This window comes from Caloenas nicobarica, chromosome 2, assembly GCF_036013445.1.
Source record: "Caloenas nicobarica isolate bCalNic1 chromosome 2, bCalNic1.hap1, whole genome shotgun sequence".
In the NCBI taxonomy this organism is placed as follows: domain Eukaryota; kingdom Metazoa; phylum Chordata; class Aves; order Columbiformes; family Columbidae; genus Caloenas; species Caloenas nicobarica.
Window position 1 is genome coordinate 44022010 of NC_088246.1, and position 17183 is coordinate 44039192.

At 41.8% G+C, this 17183-nt stretch overlaps 1 protein-coding gene across 1 annotated transcript in view; it reads left to right on the top strand.

Moving 5' to 3' along the window:
- Positions 1-17183, top strand: part of TGFBR2 (transforming growth factor beta receptor 2) — a 60204-nt gene that overhangs the window by 28640 nt on the left and 14381 nt on the right. The window contains exons 3-4 of the mRNA XM_065629766.1: positions 629-819; positions 12818-13617. Coding sequence (XP_065485838.1) covers positions 629-819; positions 12818-13617 — 991 coding nt within the window. The remainder of the gene's footprint in view (positions 1-628; positions 820-12817; positions 13618-17183) is intronic.

Sequence of the window (17183 nt, forward strand, 5' to 3'; positions counted from 1 at the left end):
TCTTGCATCAATGAAGTGAAATCTGTGCAACAGGACAAAACACAGGAACATGGTCCAGATCATCAGCTGTAAATATTGCCCTGACAGTGAGGCAATGCTGGCTTGTACCAGTTCTATGGTTGGGTTTGGATTTGTTTGTTTGTTTATATAAGGATAGCCCCTTCAATGCAGAAATCGTGCTGATTGTAGACTTCAAAAATAAAATGAAAAGGCCAACTCACTAGAAATTCCCCAGATTTTGAGGAAATAATTCAGTTTTTATCATAATTTCCCACAGATTTTTACTGTCTGCACAGCGACCACAAAAACCAAAAGTATGTTCTGAAGTTCACAGGAGTTCATTGAGCATTAGGTTGAATAATTCTGGGTGAGATTTTCAAAGGGACTTATTGGAGCTTAGTGGTAATATGATACAGGAATAGCTGTGCCATTGTACAAATGCCCCAGTGTGAGGAGTCCAGACACAGCCAAATTTATCCCATTCAGGAAAGCCAGAGAAGAACATGTGATACTCTTGAAATCCCATTCGAGCTCTCAAAAGAGGCAAATTTTGGCCAGGCCCAGTCCTGTCTGGTCCCTTTGTAAAATATTCCTCCTTTGATTTCAATTTTCTCCTTTTCATTTTTAGGCGACAGAATGATGAAAATGTGACGTTAGAAACAATATGCCATGATCCCCAGAAAACACTCTATGGTCACATATTGGATGACTCCAGCTCAGAGCAGTGTTTGATGAGGGAAAAGAAGGAAGATGGGGGGTTGATGTTCATGTGTTCCTGTACAGGTGAAGAATGCAATGATATGCTCATTTTTCCATCAGGTAAGTTTAGTAATTTACCCTGCATTCCTAGGCTACACCTTGCAAGTGGTAGTAAATCTGTCATACCAGTGGACTTTGCAATCACATTTTGTGGAGGAAAACTTCTAGCGGCAGGAGATATTTTGGTCTCTTCTGAGTCTTGCAAAATCTCAACCTTTCTTTTCTGTGTTCCGAGGATATTTCTTCTTGCGAGGCTGTCTTCCTTTTGAAGTAAGTCTGATACTCAGCTTAAGACATTGCACTCAGACGTTGATGGAAAGAAGGATGAAAGCAAGATGTTTATAGTTGTTTTGTTGACATGCCAAAATGAAACATGCTAGTTACATTATAAAACATAAACAAGAGGCAAACGCCGTATTTAAGGTCCTACCTATTCTAAAAGGCTGTATTACCATAGCGTGGCATCTGCATATACAGATACTACTGAGTAACTTGATAGGATGTGAATATCAAGTCAGCTTCTCTGTTGTAACTAGCCATCTGCACTTGTTCTGTCGTGGGCGTGAAGTAGCTAGAAGGTTCCTTCACTGATGGATATGCTACCTCATGCTTACTGCAATATAAGGACTTGTATGTGAGTTCAGTTAAACCAGTGAAATCTGAGTATAGATCAAATCACGAGTGCGTAACCTGTCCCCATTCTGCTTCATGAATGCCTATATCGAGCACTGCAAGTACAGTAAAGGCAGTGCAGGTGCGGGCAGTGCTGGTGGACCTCATGCTGCACATATAGATGCGCTTGTGTGCACACACACACCTCACTTTATTTTCTCCTACCTGCTAGATCACACAATGATTCCTTTACTGAGACTAAGTCAGGTATCTCATAGGCAAGCGTGAGGCTTCCTGTGGAGAACTTTGTGTGCACACACTTCTAAATGAGTATGGCACACAGCACCCGTCCTTATCACCTGTAAGTTACTCAGAAATAGATATAATCAAATCTTCATTATCTGAGATAACAAAGGGTTGGGACACTGTTTCCACTCCTAGGAAACATGGTGTATGGCTGCACCGAGGCAGACAATTATGTGAGTTGTTTCTAGCTCTCGCTTCCCAGCCTTCCAGGAAGGCTGACTAGTTAAGGTTGCAAAACCACACCAGATTAGCCAAGGGCAAGTTCGAAAGTCTTTGCTTCCCTTGGCCCAGGCTGTCCATATCTGGTGCCACCTCCTCCCATCTTCCTCATCCCCTCCCCAAGCTTGATTTGAAACCTGACAACCTGACTGCTGATCCATAGTTGTATGACCAACCCTTACTTGGGTGGGCTTTAAAGGGGTTGAAGTAAATACTGGTAATGATGTGAGCACAGATTGTAGACCCAGGATGTAATTCTAACAGATTACCTTGATTTTATTGAAGAGAAAATGTTGACAGTGAAAAGATCTTACTGTATTTTGGCTGTCTAGAGTTTTTATACAAAGCAAACCACACCCTTGTGGATTTTGGCTAATTTGTTATGAATTAGTCATGTTATAGCTGTTTCTCCTGGAGCTATGTAGCTGAATACAATCACTCTGGACAAATGTGTCTCTTATGTGTGTGTTTATGAAAAACTGTTCTATAAATTTAACACCAAGCGCCTTCATTCTCGTCAATTCTGCGCCCCCCCTCACACTTCCATAGCTGCCTAAAAGGAGCTGTATTATAAATTAAAACCCAGTCTTTTTACCCTAATTCCTTTCACTCTTCAGAGCAGAACTTTTCCTTCTAGGTCATGTGCTGTAAGCACTCTACATGACTCATGAAAACTGTGCCCTGCATTCACATGTAGTAAGTGCACAACTACAGATAAAAATTAAAGTAATGTAAAACTTCAGTTTGTAACATTTCCAGTTCATTCACAAACACAAGCATTAACTCCAGTTGGGAGGGGGTAGAGTCGAGGCTTTGTCATTCCTTTTTTATTGTTGTGGATTAGTGTTCCTTTTAAATGAAAACAGCCCCTTTGGATTGCTTGCCGGGTTAGCCATGGCAGGAAGACAAACGATTTTTACAGTATCAGACATGCGGTTTCCTGTCTGTGTTTAACTTTGAGCAGAACATCACAGCCAGCTGGTCCATGGCTCCTCCAGACAACTAGATAATAGCCTGCAATCATTTTGCCTTTGGAATGACTGTCATGCAGATCTATTCTGTACATTGTTCTTACCTTTTTTTTCTCTCTACATTTCTTGTATACCAGAGCAAGAATTTTTGCAGTGGTTTTGCACATCCTGTCATTTTAGAGAGTGGGCAAAAGCTAGCCTAAAAAAGCCCAATCAAAAAGTGTTTGTACTCATTTATTAGCAGAGGCTGAGACAATTAAAAAGATTGTAATTTTTCACTTGATAATTACAGCCTTTCCTTCCAAGCTGTTGCTGTAAATGATCAGTGTTCTAGCTTTTCTCCCTCCTGGGTGCACGCTTAAGACAGACCAGATTTAGTTTCTTCCTGGTGTTTCTGAGGTAAGAAAGAAAATTGTGGGTAAGGCAACAAGTTCTAATTTCCACCAGAGGTTAGTCACTACATTCCAGTGATTCACAGCTGACCTGTTATTGCTTGTAGAATTGATTTAATAGCACTATTGGCTTGTGTCAGTCTTTACTGAAGGGCAAACCTCCTGACTTTATTTTTAGACACAAACATCTAAAGGTTTTGGGTAGTGGGAGATGTGACTCACCCAAGGGTGGCTTTGGAAATGTTCGAAGTAGTTACATCCAAATAAAATGCCTGTTTCTTGGATGGACTTCCATTTAAACTGCCAGTCTGTAAAATAAGCAAGATGTAGTCAGACATGTGCCTAAACTTGCCTGTAGTTCTGCTGTGTCAGGGGGCTTCTGACCCTGATTCAAATCAGGCCATGGGCAGCTGGTGGAAAATACTATGTGCAGAATCACTCCAAACAACCTTCTGTCATTCTCGGAGAAATAATATACAGAAGACAGGTAGCCATTGCAAATCTGACTACTCTGTGTTTATTTTTTAATCCCTCTCTTTTTTTGCCAAACAAAATTGTTGGTTACTGGCAAGCAGTTTACACCCGTGTGGTGGAAAGCTGCTTCTCACAGCAAAACTCAATGCCAGTCTGTTTTAATTATTATTGATTCTAATGTCAGTGTTACCAGAAGGCAAAGCTGAGGAGGAAAACCACTGGAAAAGATTAGCCAAAATCAGGGAGTGAAAGACTCTGGCTGGCTAGAAGTTGGCTGAGTGGCAGACAGGGCCTGGTCCTACTGTCATGGAAAAGATGAGTGCAGGACTGAACTACCAGGGTTTTTTCCTCTCTAATGTCTAGTTGTGTCTGGTGGATCTTCTGCATCTGGCATTGCCTTCTGATATTTCGACCTGTTGTGATGAACCAGGTCTGTCTGTAGCTGTTTGCACAGTTCCAGGCCTCCCTTGGTGTTTGGGCAGCTTTATTCCTTAGCCTTCCCTTCACCACACCATCTCCCAGCCTCTGTTCATCAGCCAGTGCGAGCAGGACAAACGCCTAATGAAGTTATATTCTTTATTAACAATCCTAAGCTATTTGACTGAGGTCAAGGCTTGTTTACTCGAAGGCACCAAGTAGAACTGTGCACTTTCCAGCCTCATGTCTGACCCGTTCTCCGTGGGTAGAGATGACCAGGCACTCACTGTAGCTGAGGAAATGGGATACCTGCATGTTACACAGTGCCTACCTGCTATGCAGTGCAACTTCTTCCTGCTGGGCAGGCTCATTCTGACACATTCATTCAGCGGAGTGCAAAAGGGTGACCCCAGCACTGGAGGCTGCGGACAAGAAATTAAATCCTTTAAGTACGGTTGTCATTATACATGCAGTTGTTATCCTGTGCATCAAGTTCAAATCCAAGCAAAAATACAGAGATCTCAAAATCTGGAAACGGGATTTGCAGACCTGTAGCCCGGCTCTATTTGTTCTAGAGTTACTTCATTTTAATAAATTACGTGGTGATAGTTTTTCATCTTCACCTGTCTTGCCATGCTATGGAGATCTCCAAGCAGTTTGCAACCAAGGTTTCTGTGGGATTGTTCAGGTAGTCTCTGTTTATTCCTTGGGTGCTGCAAGGTAAGATCAGTATTTTGGGCATTCCTAGCAGGTGGTAAGATAGGAAAAACCTTTAGCAGCAAAAATGTATACAATTTTTAATGATTGTCCGAATCATCCAAATGGTTGCCCTGAAATATCAAAACTCCAGTGACAGAGATGACTGACAGGCCAGCAAGAGTTTATGAGAATACTGAAGCTAATTGGGGAAGTATGCCTGAGCAGGAGAGGGTGTTGTGTTGCTAACAATCTTCACATTGATCATGGGTTTACTAATTTTGCTAATTGAGAGTGTAAGAAATGTAAGTATTTGATTAATCAATTGTGGCTGAGTCATTTGCCCAAACGGATTACAGCCTATGGATTTGCAGTGTGTCAAGTGCTGTGATTGCTCACTGTGTACGGTTGTTACCTGGGAGACCTGGTATTGTTCTGCTGCCTGAACCAGCGCAAGTATGCTTGCATGATGCCTTGCCCTGTGCTGAGATCACAGGAGACATGGATAATGTTTTAGAATTTTCTTAACTTGGTATCTCTCGCTTGTCTCTAACATGTTGCCCCTGTCTTTTCCTTTCTTTCTCTCCTTTTCCTCTCCTTACTAGAGTCAAAGCGTTAGTGATTTTACATGACTACATAGAAGGATCTCAGACTTAAGAGCAGACTTAGGACCTGTGCACAAACAGCCGCCAGGCCATACATGCTCATGTGATGAGTTGTCCAGTGCTCAAGGAACAGCAGAAGGCAGATGATTACAGCTGGACTGCTTCCAAGTGGATTTTAAGAAAGGCTTTCATTAATCTCTTTTTCTGTTCTCCAACTAACACATTCAGAAGGTAACTGTCTTCCAGCTGCCCCATAAAAGAGGTCAGTAGCATCACATAACATTGCACAGAGCCTCTCACCGCTTATGTATTGGCGTTGTTCTCTATGTTTCCTCTTAGGTATTTGCAGCCACAGAGTCCCACCCAATGCCTGCAGCTGTGTGTAACCAAAGGAGAGGCTGTCTAATACTGAACGTCTGATTCACTTAGTGGGATTGAAAGGAAAGAGAATGGAAAAGGCAAAAAAAAGCCAAAATTTTGTTTTGCTCTGTATTATTTATATTATTTGCTTCCTAAGGAAATAACCATGCAGAGCTCAGTTACAGATTTCTGTAAAAACAAACTAGGCAGAGCTCTTCCAGTCTGGTTGGCATATTTGTTACAATTTGCATCACTTGAGAGCTTAATAAGTGTGGGAATGTGGCCAACCTTTTATCAGGTTGTCATGGAAGAGACTTTAATAATTACAGACAGAAACAAACTGTAACTAACACTGGCAACATAATATTTTGGGAAAGGTTGGAGGGGTGAAACTCAGGCTGAGAATAAAAATAGTGGTTAATGTGTGGCATCTGTTGGAACATATTGAAACTGGAGAGATTGATTTGTTCCAGAAAACCACCAGCAAACAGCAGCAGACACTGAGTTGTATAGCTGAGGCATGTATCACAGAAACACAGTTCACATCATGTAAAGTTACACTATATTGGCTTTCAGATTGCTGAGTTGGAAAGCTTAGCTGCAAAAGTCAAAATGTGTGAGAGATGCCATGTACACACAGTGAAGTGACCTGTTAGAATAGGAGAGATAAGAAGGGAATGCGTCCAGGGCTGGGAGATTTTAAGCAAATGGGTGCTGTGCCAGCAAACTGAGGAATTACACTTTCTAGCCAGCAGTGAGGGAATAAAACAGCTACAAACTGTTTGTTCTGTCTTAGAGCTTAAGAGTTTCTTAAACCTCCTGGGTGCTGAATAGCATACTTGGCAATCAGTTGAAAAATGAAATTCTGCTTACAATAGATAAAATATCCATTACATCATTGCTGCCCAGCCTTTTCACTGAAGTAAGGCAGTCAGAGGCAATCAAGTTGCCTGCCTCCCACCCCCGTGACTTAAGATGGAGCCGTTCCCATCAGGTGACGGACACATATGCGTGACTCTTCCCACATGTAACACGTATAACTGGACCATGTACCTGGGGATTTTCCCCAGTCATAACAGAGATGTCTTGAGTCCTGATCACTCATTCGTGGGTAGTCATGTGCCAGGGGCAAAGCTACTCTCCCCAGTGAAGATCAGCATTGAGTGTGCCACAGCTCTCCAAAACTGCTCATACTTTTGCCTTATTACCTCTGGGGAAAAGTGGTAAGTGGTGGCACTGGGCAATGGCCTGCATTAAGTGCTCTGAGGGCTGGGTCTGGTTTGCCAGCCATGTGTTGACTGCAGAGCAACATCCAGGCTGGCAAATGACCAAAAGGTCAAGTGAAGGCGTTCCCATACCTTTGAGTAAACATCCTTAGGGCCAAATTCTGAGCCAGGAGGATGGCACTGCTTTCGAAAGACAGCTTTAGAAACAGGCTGTAGGGATGGCTTTACCTTGTCACTTCTACCGTCTTGGAGCCCCGATAGCAAGCCAGGCAGAGCTGTCAACTATCTGAACTAGTGCCTCTTCAGGAGGCGGCTTCAGCAGATACTATGTTTTGGATACCCTGGCAATATCCTCTTTAGGATTAAAAGATGAAGGCATACAGCTCAAACACAAGTTACTGGCCTTTGCAGACTGGGTTTACCTAGTCCAAAAAAACTCTTGTCAAGTTCAGAAACTGACTGCAGGAATTTAACTTTCAGAAAAGTCTACAAGAAATGTCAGGGTTAATCTTCCACTGGATAGCAAGATAGAGTCCACTCTGTTTTTAAAATCTAGTGATCTCTGTCTTCTGCCATCAGATGGTTCAGCATAGAGCTTAGGGAGGGGTGGAACTGATTTCCTGCCCCACAAAACTATTAAGTTGAAAAAAAAATACTTCATCTCTAGCGAGGATGGAAAATTAAAGTGTTTCCAAGAAACTGTCAAGATAAAAAAATGCAGGTTAGTTTGAGGTGCAGCATTTGAGTTCGATTATTTCCAAGTGTTTTGTGTCAAGATCAACCATTTTCTATGTAAAAAGACCCTTCCTCCAATACAAAGGTCCCCACCTTCATCATACAGCCCCAAAAAAATGCCTATAAAATTAGCAAAAGTTTTTAAACATAAAAGTTGGATCAACTTTCAGACCACTTTGTCCTCAGGATAGGGGTTTCAGGGAAAAGTACAGGAATGTCAGAAGCAGTTTCTAAGAATCAACATTTCCTACCTAAAAATGTTTTGCTGAAGATTTCCAAGCCATCTTAATTCTAAAAAGACCAAAATCAGGAATGTATATGAGACACTGAACTACAGAATTTCATTGTCACTTGAGGATTCTTAAAGAGATAAACTCAGTTTCCCCAAAATTCCTTTCACGGAAAATGAACCATTTTATGGAATCAGTTTTCATCCAGAAAGTAGAACTAAGGGAGGGGCAGACTTTTTCATATTTTATTGCCTTGTGTCTTGCCCAGAAATTGGTACACATGTAAGGTTCAAACTCGCATTTTGTCTGGTTCAGAATAATCAGAGATGAAAAGCTCTTCCCTGAATGAAACAGAGCAGGACTTGAACTTGAGAGCTCCCGTACCCCAGACTTGTCCTTTCACTGGTGGGAATTCAGCACTCGCATCTCTTGCCAAATTGCAACATTTGAACAGAATTCTGTTTTTGCAAAAACATTCAAAAAGTGCTACTTTTCATTCCAGTGTGGAATTGAAACCAAATTTTGAAACCTCAGAATTGCTGTCCTCCAGTCAGCTCAAAGGGCTGCTTTGTGTCTCAAGAGCTTGCAAAATAACTAGATCACAGTCCTGAGTTTGGGCCTATATTTTGTGACTGTGTGTTTCTGGGGGGTTTTAAGACACTAGACAAGCTTGCAATACATCAGTGTTGACATATTTAACCTGAGTTCTGCCAATATCAAACATATTCTTGCTGTGCTGTGCAGCTTTGCCTAGCAGTTAAGTAGGCAGCAACTTTAGAACTCACATAAGCAGCAACCAGCACTGAATTGGTTCTGTCAGGACCGGCTGTGCATTTCTGCTGCCCTCTGCTTTACAGTGCAGATCCTAATTTTATTGCCATTGTTCTATTTCTTGTTTCCAAAGTTCAGTGACACCGAAGTTCAATCAAAGGCATCCAATCCAACCTAGAGAATTTGCAGGCAAAGCGCTGTTGTGCTTTGAAGCTTCCTGACTGAACAGGGGCTGTACAGTGTTTCCATTTTCCTTGGCACCTGAGCCTTATTCCCTCAAGGCTTTGGTAGTGTTAAGGGTTGTGCAGATGGCTTGTGCTTAGTTTAAACCACATACAGGAAGCTTTCTTTTAGCTCTACTTCTCTATTGTTATGCTATATTAATAGGTTCTTTTGAAGCTTAAGAAAAGGCTGATCTGCCTAAATAATAGTTCTGGGTGGAGAAAGTTATTCAGGAGCATGTTTGCAAAACCTGAAAGGCTGTTTCATTTAACCATTTCCTTGCTTGCCTGTGCAGCCAGATTTTGCTCATTGCGGGACTCAGAAAAAGGAAGCTGAACTCCCATTTTTGAAATTGTGGGGTTTGAGTTGTAGGTATTTATAAGCAAATGAACATATTTATTCTTAGATTCCTGTAGTCAAGCCAGAAAATGTTAGCTAGCCACTATGCAAACATTCAGATATGCTCTGAATTTTGATCCTGCCCTGCCTTTGTACATCGATTCAATAGAGAAGTACCCCAATCTTAGCTTGTGCTCCAAGGGCTGGTTTTGTTCTGCTCCTATCAGCAGTCGAAATCAAAGGCAGTTAGTTCCAGAAGTGCCCTGCTTGGACTGGCCATCCCTGCCACCAGCGCTTTGCTGCTGCTGTCCCCTTTAATCCTGCTGGCAGGCAGCTCAGTCCTTTCCTAACCTCAGGGTTCAGCCTTGTTAGTCCTGACACTCCTCCTCCCAGTTGGGTGCTCATTCTTGCACTTCACAAACCTTGAGTGGGCCTTGCCTAGTGTCTTAAAAACTGAAAATAAGCACACCCTTCATCCCTGCTGCTTTAGGTGGGGATGTGCAGTCATGTGATTGTCACCCCCTGCCTCTGTACTTCCTCCCAGAGGATGCCAAAGCGGATGTGTCATTTTTTAGCAGGGGTGCAGGGTGATACAGAGCTCAGGGGAAGCAGCCAAACTGCTCAGCTTCTGCTTTGGTTAATTTTTTTTCATTCTTTTTCAAATGACATTGCCAACATCAAGGGTTTCTCCCTTCCACCCAGAAATCCCCCTGTACCACAAGAAGAGCTTTCTCTTGTGCAAAAAGAGGAAGAGACAAAGAGGCCATGAAGTCTGCTGGAGGCTTCTCAGCTGTAGGCCAAAATAATACAGCCTGCTCTAGGGCATTGTGATCAGAGACCTTCAGACAGGTAGCCAAAACAGTGAAGGAGTGATGGCTTTGGGTGAGTTTCTTTTCAGTTAGAGCTGAACATGCATCCAACTACCTCCAACTGCCTGGACTCACGGCAGAAATTTGAAAGAGAACTAATATATCTTGGGTTTTTTCTCCCTCATTTAGAAAAGCGTTTGTATTTCAAACATATAGGCTACATACTGCAGCTCTGTGGCAAAGAAAAAGGGCTTAAAGGGCCCTAAAGCGGCATGTTCATCTTTGTTAAAATTATACCACATTATATAGATGACATATTACTCAGTTCCAAGAGCACAGTCAAAACTTCAAGCATGCTTTTCTGTGGTCAAGTTAGAAAAAAGAAAAAAAAAATCATCAGAGTTTCATTCATGCAATTGTGGCCTGCTTGCAGCTGAAACTCTAAAACAGCCATCCCATAACATAGTCAGTTCTCCTCCCCCGGGGTGTTTCCCAAGTTCTTTATAAAGCAGATTTTCTGACAGCGAAGAAAGCACATGGGAGTAAGCAATGCAAATTTTCTGTTTACTGTCAGTGACATTGGACCTTCTACATATAGTCTTCCAGTAAGGGCTATATAAAACCTGTTGTGGTTTTTTTCCCCTCTTTGACAGGTTGAGCAGCAGAAGGGGTGCCTGTAATCTGTGATGAACTTTTAAGGTTTTTTTTTCTTATTTAAAATTTTTTTAAAAATTAAAATTTACTAATGTGTTGTTGCATAGGGAAATCATTTGAGTATAAGGATTTGTGGTTTGCATAGATGTGGAAGAAATGATTGTCTTAAAAGGGATTGGCTTCGTTTTGCATTAATGAAGGAAATTAATCCTTTATGGGTGCTGCTAGTGAATGCCACTGACCCGTGCTAGCCGGGAATGTCACTGCTAGAAAGGCACTTCCTCTCCTCTGAAACCTATGAGAGAGGCTAGGATGGAATTATTTGCTCTACATCAGGTTGATGAACCTTTCAAACAGAGGAAGCACATCCAGGTTCAGGATTCAGACGTTCTTCCAAATAAGGAAGAATGTACACTTTAGGTTTCCTGTCACCCGCCTTTGCATAGCTGATGGCTCGTGCTGCTTCCCAGCTAACTGTGTTTCCCATGGAAAAGTGATTACAAGTGAAATTGGAGGGTCAGAGGTACTGCTTGTTCAAACTGTAAACTCTTTTCCCCCTCCTCTTTCAGCATTGCTCACCTTTGTTTTGAGAGGGATAGAGTAGGGGAAACAGAGGCTTGTGGCAACTTCCCTTCAGACTTTATTAAACTTTTCATATTGACTTACTTGGCCCAATATACAGAACCTGAGTCAGTGGCATTGCTGTAAGCATCTGCCAGAGCGTTGTGCTGCCAACACAAGCCCCTTGCTTACCTTTAGTTAGAGCTTCAGTCATTTTAATCCATTCATGTTAGACTCCCAGGGCTTCTTCCACTCAATCCCCTCCCTCATGGAAAGATAATATAGTACATTTGCTCTGATTCAAAGGAGAAGTAGGGTGGCAAGAGTACATTTCCATGTGTCCAATCAAATCAGGTTCAGATGAACTCCGACCGTCCTTTAATCTGTTTTCAGAATAAAATTGCACCCTTTTAAACTGTTTATCTTCCCTAAGAAATACCGAACCAGAAGGTCATTCGTAGAGGTGACAAGGCAGCTCTCACCTCTAGAATAATGTTCTGTACTCTCCCAGAACATGTCCCTGTTCTAGAGTATGTGCCTGTTGTTCTTCCCTATCCCTGTATGTTCCACCTAAGAAAGTGTTAGTGTGTGGGCTGCACCAGCTAAGGAGTTTGAAGTGAACCATCTACTGCTTTACAATAGGCAGCCAGCGCACAGCCAGCAAGTGACACACAGAGGGTGTTTTCAGTTACATAAATCCATGCATAAAGTACGTAGGGGGGGTAACATTTCTCAGATGTGTCACACGTGCATGATTGTGCCTGCAGCAGGATTCAAACAAACACCTGAGTACATGCAGGTGTTTCAATTTGTTCTGGCGATGCTCTTTCACGTATATCAAAGTATGAGAATGAGTTTTGTTTTTCAGATGTGTCTGCAGGCATACATACTGTGCCTGAATATTAGCCTGCAGTAGTTGTGTGTGGACAGGCTTCCTAAAGATATCTTTACATGGATCCCACTGAAATATACTGGATCTGGAGTGATAACTGGGCAAGTGAGGAATTCACATGCTGCATTGGCTGTTTATTTATCAATCCAGTTCTTAGAAAAATTAATGTGTTCTGGTAATTACTGGTTAAACGGGCAGATCTGTCAAGAATACATCGACAGAGTAAGTGCAGTAGACTTTGTCTATTTCATTCAGGGAAATGAAGGTTTCATCTATAATGTGTTAACAGCCTGAGTGAAGAACAAAGTTACTAAATTACATTAGGTTCTTTCTCATTCAATTCTGGCTTTTTATAAAATAAGCAGACAGGGAAGTCCTGGTAAGTGGAGGCCTATATACAAAACAACACTTTGAGATAAGAAAGCAGTGATAATTTTTATTATCTCCTATTAGTGGAGGAGATAATTTATTACACTCTGGATAAAAATTATAATTATCGACAGCTTGCTGTATACATAAAGTTATTATATCATTTAATGTAGGTTTTCCTTCTGTTCTTCTTTACAGATGACCCTCATAAGCCAGAGGAGAAAGATGAAATTTCCAAAGTCACCATCATAAGTCTTGTCCCATTACTGGTGATTTCTGTTGCTGTGATTGTCATCTTTTATGCCTACCGCACTCATAAGAAGAGGAAGCTCAACAAGGCATGGGAGAAGAATGTTAAGCCCAGGAAACATAAAGACTGCAGTGATGTTTGTGCCATTATCTTAGATGATGACCGTTCAGACATCAGCTCTACCTGTGCCAACAACATCAACCACAACACAGAATTGCTGCCCATTGAGTTGGACATTGTTGTTGGCAAAGGAAGGTTTGCTGAAGTGTATAAAGCCAAATTGAAGCAAAACACATCGGAGCAGTATGAAACTGTGGCAGTCAAGATTTTCCCCTATGAAGAATATGCCTCCTGGAAAACTGAGAAAGACATATTTTCAGATGTAAACCTCAAGCACGAGAACATCCTCCAATTCTTGACAGCAGAGGAGCGTAAGACAGATCTTGGTAAACAGTATTGGTTAATCACTGCCTTCCATGCTAGAGGAAACTTACAGGAATATCTTACACGGCACATTATCAGCTGGGAGGACCTCTGGAAACTGGGTGGATCATTGGCCCGTGGGATTGCCCATCTGCATAGTGATCACACACCCTGTGGTCGCCCCAAAACACCTATTGTGCACAGAGACCTAAAGAGTTCCAACATCCTGGTGAAAAATGATTTAACCTGCTGTCTCTGTGACTTTGGGTTGTCACTGAGGCTGGACCCTTCTCTGTCTGTGGATGACTTGGCTAACAGCGGGCAAGTAAGTTAAAGGTTTGAAGAGACAAGTGTGTGGTGTACCAGTTGGTGTGTCAGTTCCTGGACTGAAAAGAGGAAAAAAATCCTTAAGCTGCCATATTTACTTAAAACAGTGTTTATAAACAAAGAGACTCTAAAGTTAACATTAAAGCAACAGTGAGAGAAGTTGCAATGAAGGTTTTGCTATGATTGGAAAGCTGCATATGTATATGATGGAACCATCTGCTCTATATACTTATCCTAAGCACGCATGAGCTTGTTAGTGATGGTTTGTGGCGTGCACACGTACACACACGATAAGGATGTGCTTGTCATTGGGAGGCTGTGCCACAGCTTTCAGGCCTGACAGCGCTATAGTTTTGTGTGAGTAGACCCACTCCTGGTGTACCCCAGCATAGGTGAAGTCAGTCGTCTGTCCTCAAGGGGTCTAAGCAGAGAACTAGAGTGGTAGATAATCACTTTAAAAGGCAAAAAATAAACTTGTTTAAGATTATGGCACATTCTCCACATGGAAGCAAATGCAAGAGTATAAAATAAAGATGCTTGCCATGTTGTACCTTTTCAATTAAGTAGCATGGATAATACTCATCTACTTCACAGTTATGCGTGGAAGATGTTTGTGAATGCTCGAAGATGAAATTTTTCAATTACATCTCTAAATATTGGCTCTTCTAATGAAAACTCCTGTAGTAAATGCAAACAATTTGTTAATTAATTCCTAATTATTTAGTTATACATATACCTGTATTTTTATGTTTATATTTTTATACAAAGTTCCCATCCAAACCTGTCCATTTGCACTGACTTTTACTTCACATGGAACTAATATTTAGGTTTAGAACATTTCGAGGGACAGCTCTTCAGTCAGCAGTGCTCTGCTGAGTTCATGGGAGCTTTGCTATTGTTCATCTAATGAAGATCTGTCTTTGAAAGTCTCTTTAGTGAGAGGCAACTGTCTTGGTCTCATTTTGAGAGGGTTTATTAGCAGTTGTCGAGAGTGAATGATAACCAAGGAAGCCGTGTTTAAATAATACAAACACCATGAACAATTACACATAATTTCTTTCCAGCATGCCAGATTCGTCCCGTTTGGAATAAAGTGAAAACTGAGTATTCGTCCGTGTAAGGCAGGGGCTGTGAAACTCAACCCCACAGACGCTTCGGCTGCTTAAGCCAACCCATATTTCAAGCTGATTTCTCTGGCATTGCTCACAGACACTTAGAAGCAGGAGGACAATGTTGATATTGCCACTTCCACAGCCCACACTGACGTGACAAAGCACAGGGCTGCCCCAACGAGGTTACTACTTTGGAGTGGGTGTCCTTGAGGCTCACTGTTTTATTTTGTTTAGCTCCAGTGAATCTGTTTGGGGGTGACCCAGCTAGTGTCATTCTTCTCTGTGACAAGGAGTATGATGGTGTGAAGTGACTCCACTTCAACCTCTGCCTTGATTCTTCTGAGCACACAAGCACCACCCACTGAAATTCCCCAACATGCCAATTTTAGAGCTCTAGCTTTTGCTAAAGGCGTCTTGCACCAGGGTTTGCCTTATGCACAATTTCTAAACTTTAGACTTTGTCTCAAACTCTTCCCACCAGGAGGTCCGATTTTTTTAAAGTATATAATGGAGTTGACACAAATTTTAGTTCAAGAAAACCTCTAGCTTCTGATGAAATAAATAAAAGAGTGTAAGTATTTTACCATTTTTCTGTTCAGCCTTAAATGGTAATATTCAAGGCAAGTTGTTGGGGTTGCAAAGCTGTCTTCTTTCCCATCTACCCAACTACCTTCCACATCATGCAAATGTAGCCATTATTTGACCATAGAATAGCAGTGCCCTTAGTGACTGCTGTAAACCATCCTTTTCCCCCATTAGAATCTTTGCAGTCTTTTCAGTTTGGCTACCCATGATGGTTAATATTTGCAGACATTACTTTATGTGAGTACATAAATCTGCACCTTTGTGCCATTGTATTCAAAGTACTAGTAGGTGTTACCAAGGCCAGAAGTTCCTCACCTCAGCAGCATCAGCAGCCTTGTAACAGATGGTCTCCCTAATCAGATAAAGAGGGATATCTTCTACCCCCCTGATCTCAGGGCATAAACCATCCCCCAACAGCTTGAAAGAAATGTAAGATTTTCAGTAAAAAAATCCAAAAGTCACAAAAATTATAATGTACCACAGGAAGACAGATGGTCTCTCACTAGAAGTTTTGGAGAAGCAAGACCTGAAAGCAGAGAGATTTTATCAAAGAGAAAGCATACCCAGACTCCAGAGGGCAACCAGCTCTGAATTGCTGGAGTTTAGATAGCTAAAATGCCTGTGAGACTCAGGACTCACGTTTCGGTGAGATACAGGCAAAGTATCTTTGACCCAAAGACCTAATAATCTAAATGCAGATAAAGGACACAAGGTAAATCCTAAGCAGGATGGAAATGGGATTTATTTGATACCATTCTTCAAATAATTTTAAATTTTCTCTGCTTTTCCCACTGTACTTTTTAGTTATAAGGTTTGATCCTCCATTGTCAAGTAAAGCTGCAGAATAATTTTCACTGCTGCAAAGAGGGTGTGAAATGTTAGACCCCAGAACAGCACTTTGTGATAATGATAAGAATCTGTATTTAGGCACCATTAGCTCCTTTTAAAATCAACAGAATTTGGGGATGTGGGACTGCGGGCCATAGTGTACAGGTCACCCTTCCTAAGTGTTGGATAGGGTCTGCTTGGGGAAGAAGCTGCGTGTTGGAGAATGGATGGGAGGTGGGAACAGCCTCGGCTGCAGAGTTTCCATATGTTCTGTAGGGGAGAGAGATGCTGATCAACTCAGCGGTGCTGAGACACGATTGTCCCAATTACCTGTTCAGTATTTAGCTGTTGCTCAGATGTTTGGCCTTAAATTAATCACAGAGTCTACATAACAGGGAATTTAAACTTGGGACTGGTCACACAAGTTTTTTTTCTCTTCACTGTTTATAAAGGTTTTGATCCCACAACCATACGGATATTTTTGACACGGAAATTCTCTGCCGTTGCAGGGTCTTAGGATGAAGCAATGTCCTTGATCTTTCCTTCTATCTTCTTACAGTGCATTGCGCTTTTTGTGGAACTTCTGGCCATTTGCGCTAAGCCTGGGGTGATAAGACGTGTTTACAGAAGCTTGTAAAATAGATGTCGTAGGGCTCTCTCAGGAGCTGTACGTTTGCTATATAGCTACCTGCAATTGCAGACCCAGTAACTGAAATGATCTTTTGCAGTCCTGCTTGCAGCTGCGCTCTGGAGCGATTGCTGTAGTGGAGTCTACAAATAGTTTATTTGAGTCACAAGTCCTACTGCATCCCCCACTTGTGCTTGTTCCTCTCTGTGATTAACCAGTCTCCAATTTGAAACTGTCTTTGCCTGATCAGACTTGTTACGTTTGCAGTTTTTCAAGGGGGATACATTTTTTATACCAGCCCCGTGAAGGGTTTGTCATTTGAAAGCAACTGTTAAGTGATCCAAAAATTCTTCCTTAAATCAGACATTTAAACTTTGCCTTCTGTAATCAAGGTCATAATCTAGATCTCAG